Genomic DNA, 6,696 nt, shown 5'->3' with positions numbered 1-6,696 from the left:
CCTTAATATATACATAATTGTAGATAGATAGATACTGTACATTGAAGTTGTAATGCTAATATATGAAAATATTGATTACTAACTAAATAAAAAATGCTACGATACTTATCATCTTAATTTTGGTATAAAGTGAAATATTAAATACATTCTTTATTTACAGCTAGATGCTACTCACACCTTTCAAGGCGCTCTCTAATGATGGCATGTTTGATTTGTGGCCAAAATATTTCTATGGTGGCTTTAATTTAAAGGTCTGAGTGGTTAGTGTAAGGAATGAGAATGTGAGGGTCTCGGGTTCGAGACGTGGTGCTGCCAATCATGCGTTGCACTTTCAGCTATGAGTGCATTATAAGGGTGACAGTCAATTCCGTTATTCGATAAGAGCAGCCGTTTAACTGTGGCGGGTGCTGCCAAGTAATGGTATTCTATAGTTCATTGTGTGCATAAAGTGACAAGATTATTCAGGAAAAAACTTTTTTTGAGGGGGGGGGGTTCATAGATTAAATCAGTGATGTCTCTGTTAAAAGAAAAAGATCGTGATTAGTCAAATCCACGAACTCTTTGAATAGACGTTAAAGGTATAAATAAGATATTAACATAATTTTTGTTGAATGACCGCCGTTTCTGGATGCGAGTATAGTTACAGGTGTAAGTGGTGCTTGGAATCACTTAGTTTCAAACTGGAGCATATTTCCACATAAGTTCAGACTCTTTTTACTTTACGTCCTGTGCGAGTTGGGTTTCATTATAAGACCCAGACCACACTCAACAATGAGTTCAGTACTCGCCTGCACCTAGTGTGCAGATATGTAACGATTTTTTTTAGTTGGCACCATTGTTATCAGGATCGTATTTCCAGTTTCTATTTTTAAGATAGTTCCTTGCCTTATTTCTTTTAGGGGCTCCTAACTTTTAGGTTATAGCTCCATTCTGCATGTGAGACTTGCACACAGATAGTGTATCCCCACCGCTGTGTGAGGTTTAGTTCTATGGCTTCCTCCTCATACCAGGATATGTCTTATTCCATAATTTGTACCTGGCGATTTTGATCGTTCTTACATGTGTCACGAAACACAAATATATACGTAATTTAAAAATCACGAAAACTCAGTAACACTGCAGCTGAACACTTTAAAAAAAAAATCAGTTAAGAAATAAAGTTTAAGAATATTGCTTCGGAGTTTATACGAAGATCTCCTTTCGTGAAAAATGAGCCATGAACAAGTTATTTGACAGACTCGCGCGCGCGCGCGCGCGCACACACACACACACATACAAAGGTGGTACATATTTGAGGGTGGTACATGTTCTCATAACGAGCTCCAGGCATTCGAAAAAAGTTGAAAAACTACTATTATATAGATCATGCTGAAACCTTGTTTCATTAATTTATGTGTTGTTAAACAATCGTGACTTTAAATCAATAAATGAATGACGTTGACCGAAATTATTCCTCCTGTGGCCATATTTTACACCTCAGGGTATAACTAGTGGACTATTAATGAATAAAAATCGTATAACCTGAACGATTTCAAAAGGTGGACCTTTCTTCTTCAGGGGCAAACTATTTTTTACGTTTGAAAACGAACAAATGTGATTAATTTAGCTCGTATTATGCTCCCGCGTAAAAAAAAAATATACAGTTACATCTTGTCATATATGTAATAATTAATTATCTAATCTATTATAAAACTTATCACATAGTTTTAAATTATACTATTAAATAATTCAACAAGTTTGATAATGCTTTCCATAGTTTCCTTACTAGCTAAGTGATCATTACAAATTTTGTTCATTGACAAACTATACAAATAATTCAAAAAGAAATATCAAAGCATGGGTAATTATTTTTAAATCGTAGTAGTTTGCACATGAATTACAAGGCTGATATCTGATAACAAGAAGAGAAAAAAAGGTGCAAATGATTTGTAAATTCCCTTTAAATATTTTCTGATTTGTTTTTGTAATGAACTGTAGATGGCGCGTTTATCAACATAGCTATACAAATTATATCTTTCCACAGGAGTCAACAATTTTTCGTGCTGTAAAAATAAAACAATTCTTATTTTTAATCAGCATTACCGTGAAAATTAGATCATTAAAATTAAGATAGTTTTAAGGTTCACTCTTAAACATTTTGAGCTCTAGAGACAAATAAAATATAAAGCAGCACAGGGCTTTATACTCATTGTTTTACACTTTTCGTGTGTTTGCAAATGTAACAGCAGGTAAAGGCTATGGTCATAATGTTATTTGAATGAAATACATGATTATATAGTTTCCGAGAACTCCAGCAATCCTGGGATTGTTTCATGAACTGGTCAAACAAAATCACCAGTTCTATATAATCTTAAGGAAACTTAAAAAAACAACAGCTTACTCTAACATATACCTTAAAAAATGATTGGGGTACTCATTTTGTGTAACTAGTGGAGTTTCCTGTCTTGAAGTCAGTTCTAAAGAAGGAATTCACTGGCACTTTTACATCACCTGGAAATCTCTTACTGGCCGGCCCACGCCGATTGAAGCTGGCTACAGTTACGCTTAAGAGGGGAGTTGCGTTTACAGAGTGCGAGCTAATGATAATTTGTAATTTTACGAATTTAGGTTACCGAGTTGTATCAACAGACCTAATTTTTTGGTATTTGGGACCGGCCAATCGAGAAATTTCCCGGTGAACTCTACTCACGTCCCTTTCCGTTTAACATTAAATAAAAATTAGACAGTTTAGAATTTAAAATCTTAAAAGAACTACTAACAAAAGTACAATTAGTACCACAAGCATCTAATAACAATTACCACTTCGACATATATCAGCTTAATACATTATTTTCTCCAAACGTTAGGAATAATACTGTCACGAATATCTTGGTTTGTGTCACCTTATTAACTATAACACTGAGTTGAAACAATTGATTTGTGCAAAATTGCACATGACGTCACAGTCGATAGTTATTAATTGAAGACTCAAAATCATCTCTTGACCAGCTACTCTTTGAATGGCCGGTTCGATGAGAAAACTCTGAAAATCGTTCCGGATCGCAAATAGGAGGCACTAACATCGGAGGTTGCAGGTTGTTGTTGGACTTCTGAGAGGTGAGGGAATGTCTTTCTGAAATGTAGTTGATGGATGTGTCACCTGCTAAATTAAATAACAAAGAAATAGCAGTTGTCAACAAAATGTATGCTTATACAAACTTTCTGAAACTGTGATACAGGGGTATAAACAACTCATTCCTAAGATTCAATATTATAAACATTTGGTCCCTGTGGTAAATAAACGACTTCTAAACTAACTGGATCTCAGACCTGGTTCTTTAGCTCACGAGTTCAAATTGAAAATATCAAACATCCCCATTAGTAGTTGCCATAGTGTTATTTCTAATAATCTATTAGGCTATTAACAAAAACAACGACCAGTGTCCGATCGCCACAGCTTACCAGTTTTTGGCTTACACACTAACCTATTTTTCCAGAATCTAGCGCTTTTCATGTGATATCTCGTTTTTCGAAAACTCGTGCTTAGTGTACACGTGTTTCAAAACATAATATCAAATAGTAATTTGAATAAACTCACGTTTCCTGGGTTTTAAGGTTGTAGCCTCAGGGTTTACTCGTCCTTATATTCACAAATCACGTTTTCGTAGACGACATGGTTTACCAAAATCTGGTATTTCAAACGTGACATACTTACTCACAAGTGGAATAGTCTGGTATCCTGTCGCATATGTTTATTTTTTAAGTAATGGATGTGTCGTCATTTGAGGTATTACAAAGACCAGATCTATTAACATAATCAAATACTTAAAAACAAAAAACAGCAACTGGTTTGTCGTATAAAGGTACTTAGTATAGTGTCAGCTTAAAAATTAAAAAGCTTTAATTATAGATAAATTTGACAGTTTTTCCTTATATTTAACGCACGTGAAAATCGAAGGTTTGAATAAAGCCCGATTTTTTCGCGTGAACTTTTGTAAAACTAATGTTTAAGTCGTGAATATTTGACGACTTTCTTGTATCATATACAGAAATATTCTGTAAGTTAAAACCGTCTGGGGTTTAAAAACGTAGAAATAACTTCATAAATTCAGATTTTTTTTAGCCTAATTTATCAAATTTGTTGTTTCGATAAAAAGCTGCAATGTACTAGTCCTATCAAATCTTAATATTGGTGGAATATGGTTCTATTATTGGGTGAGATCTTAATATTGGTGGAATATGGTTCTATCATTGGGTGAGATCTTAATATTGTTGTAATATGGTTCTATCATTGGGTGAGATCTTAATATTGTTGGAATATGGTTCTATCATTGGGTGAGATCTTAATATTGGTGGAATATGGTTCTATCATTGGGTGAGATCTTAATATTGTTGTAATGCGGTTCTATCATTGGGTAAGATCTTAATATTGTTGTAATATGGTTCTATCATTGGATGAGATCTTAATATTGTTGTAATGCGGTTCTATCATTGGGTGAGTTCTTTTTGGATTATTTGGTAAAAAAAAAAATAATGCTAAGTCCAGTCCATGTAACTGTGGCGAATACATTTGTTTCTTTAAAAACTTTTGCTATTTTTGACTTTGATGCAAGTTGTAGATCTAAGTTTATAAACAACAAACTTTTCCAATTAAACTCTGTTACTACTGTAAGTATATTACTTTAAAAACGTTTAATAAAATTTCCATGAGCGTCAACAAATGTTGACTAACGCATTGACAGACTTACAGGAACACTACCTCTTACTGGATAACTTTACTCGATCATTCACACACACACACACACACTTCATCACTCATCACCAATATTCATAACTAATATCCCAATCTAGATATTAATGGAAGTTTCTCGATTAATACAACATTATCATGATTAGCAGCTCCCTCTAGCAAACAGCTTACAATAACATTTTAAGTTTGAAGTAAACTATTATGTTATAATGTTTTACAAAAACGTAAATCATTATTTAAATCACAGATATTCTGAGATTTTTAGCGATATGCTAAAATATTTAACTGATTCTAATTTAGTTTTATTCAAATTCTCAACAGCTTAGATACAGTAAATTATTTTTTTTTCTGTGACGAATTTTTTTTTTCCTTTGGGGTTGGTGACGATTTCCAATTGACTTCCACTTTATAAAGAATTAATAATAAAAAGGAGGAATTGTACATAGGTAATTTCAAAGTTAACAACTTCTGCTATTTAAACGTTGGTAGTGTATCAACTTTAATATGTTGATATGAAACGTATTTTACCAAAACGTTTAGTTGATTATTTTTTAATATACTGACCTTGCTTTGGTGAACTGTTTGATACGTACTGGTCCGGAAGTAGTCTGACGTAACGAGTTCCCAGTACGAAAGCCAGAATTGCTAATACGGTACAGTCACAAACTCCGATAATTGCTAAGATGTATGCCCAACGGACTTCACACTGACCTGGGCTGTAGTCCTTTGCTTCCGAACCACAAACCTCTTTGACCACTTCACTATCCCAGCCGGCCGGAAAGGTCAGTACACCAACTAGCATGCAGATAGCTAGACAGGAAATAACATCAGTACTTTAATATTGTTATTAGTACAAGACCACTTTGAGGAAACATTACTTCGGATTTAATATGTCACTACTCTACAGCATAAGGACACTTGTATTAGTTAAAGTGGTAATACTTATTATCATTATTTTGCTTCATAAGGAGACTTACATTAGCTAAAACAATGATATTATTATTCTACTGCATAACAAGACTTGAGTTAGCTAATTAATGATATATTATTATTCTACTGCATAACAAGACTTGTGTTAACTAAAATAATGATATTATTATTCTACTGCATAACAAGACTTGTGTTAACTAAAATAATGATATTATTATTCTACTGCATAACAAGACTTGTGTTAACTAAAATAATGATATTATTATTCTACTGCATAGCGAGACTTGTGTTAACTAAAGTAATTATATTATTATTACTATTCTACTGCATACAGAGAGTTTATAAAATGTACGATTTATAACCGTAACTTCTAATTAATTGTATTACTAGAAGTAAGCCTGTTTTTAAACTGGTAAAAAAAGCCTTTTTAAGACATGAATTTCATGACTTTACTTTATACCTACCCATCCCATCTACACTTTTTATTTCAGGAAAAAAAAAGACGGATCTTGTCCAGAATCATTTGATATGAATATTTTGTTTTCCGTCTACAGTCACCTGCCGTCAAAATAAGTTCATTACAGACTTCAACCATATTGTTTAGTGTAAAGTAAAAAAAAATTCTTTGTGACGATACCAAAATCATATAAGGATGTTTTCACTTGAAGAGGGTAAATTCTTGAGGGGTAGTTACGTTTCTAGGAGTTTTTATTTATGGGGGAATAAGGGGGGCAAAGAGTTAGTTTGAAGGAGGGGAGAGAGAAAAAAAATAACACTGTCAGTGAGAGTCACAATACAGAGAATTTTAAAATGTTCAAAGACTAAATCGTGATATTTCAGATGGGGGAGGCTGCAAGGTAAGCGCCCGCGCTAACAGTATATATATATATATATATATATATGCAAACAAACGGGGAACGAAAGAATAAACTAAAAGAACGCTTTATGTTACTTCTACTAGGTGAGATCTTTAGTTAGGATGCGGAATGTCAAGTGAGGCCAGGACAGTATGGAAACCCTTGTACTAAGTTACGTTA

At 33.4% G+C, this 6,696-nt stretch overlaps 1 protein-coding gene across 2 annotated transcripts in view; it reads right to left on the bottom strand.

Annotated features, from left to right (window-relative positions):
* Positions 1 to 1,691: 1,691 nt before the first annotated feature.
* Positions 1,692 to 6,696, bottom strand: part of LOC106472049 (lipoma HMGIC fusion partner-like 3 protein) — a 45,159-nt gene continuing 40,154 nt past the window's right edge. The window contains exons 2-3 of one of the 2 annotated variants that reach the window (XM_022400662.1): positions 5,294 to 5,539; positions 1,692 to 3,142 (exon numbers count right to left, since the gene is read on the bottom strand). In XM_022400662.1, the coding sequence (XP_022256370.1) occupies positions 2,940 to 3,142; positions 5,294 to 5,539 (449 nt within the window). In that variant the 3' untranslated portion in view covers positions 1,692 to 2,939. The remainder of the gene's footprint in view (positions 3,143 to 5,293; positions 5,540 to 6,696) is intronic. The other variant, XM_013932679.2, reaches the window with a different exon arrangement.

The sequence above is a fragment of the Limulus polyphemus genome, unplaced genomic scaffold (genome assembly GCF_000517525.1).
Source record: "Limulus polyphemus unplaced genomic scaffold, Limulus_polyphemus-2.1.2 Scaffold5045, whole genome shotgun sequence".
NCBI classification, from domain to species: Eukaryota; Metazoa; Arthropoda; class Merostomata; order Xiphosura; family Limulidae; genus Limulus; species Limulus polyphemus.
Note: the sequence above shows the minus strand (reverse complement) of the source record. Positions and strands in the feature narration are given on the sequence as shown.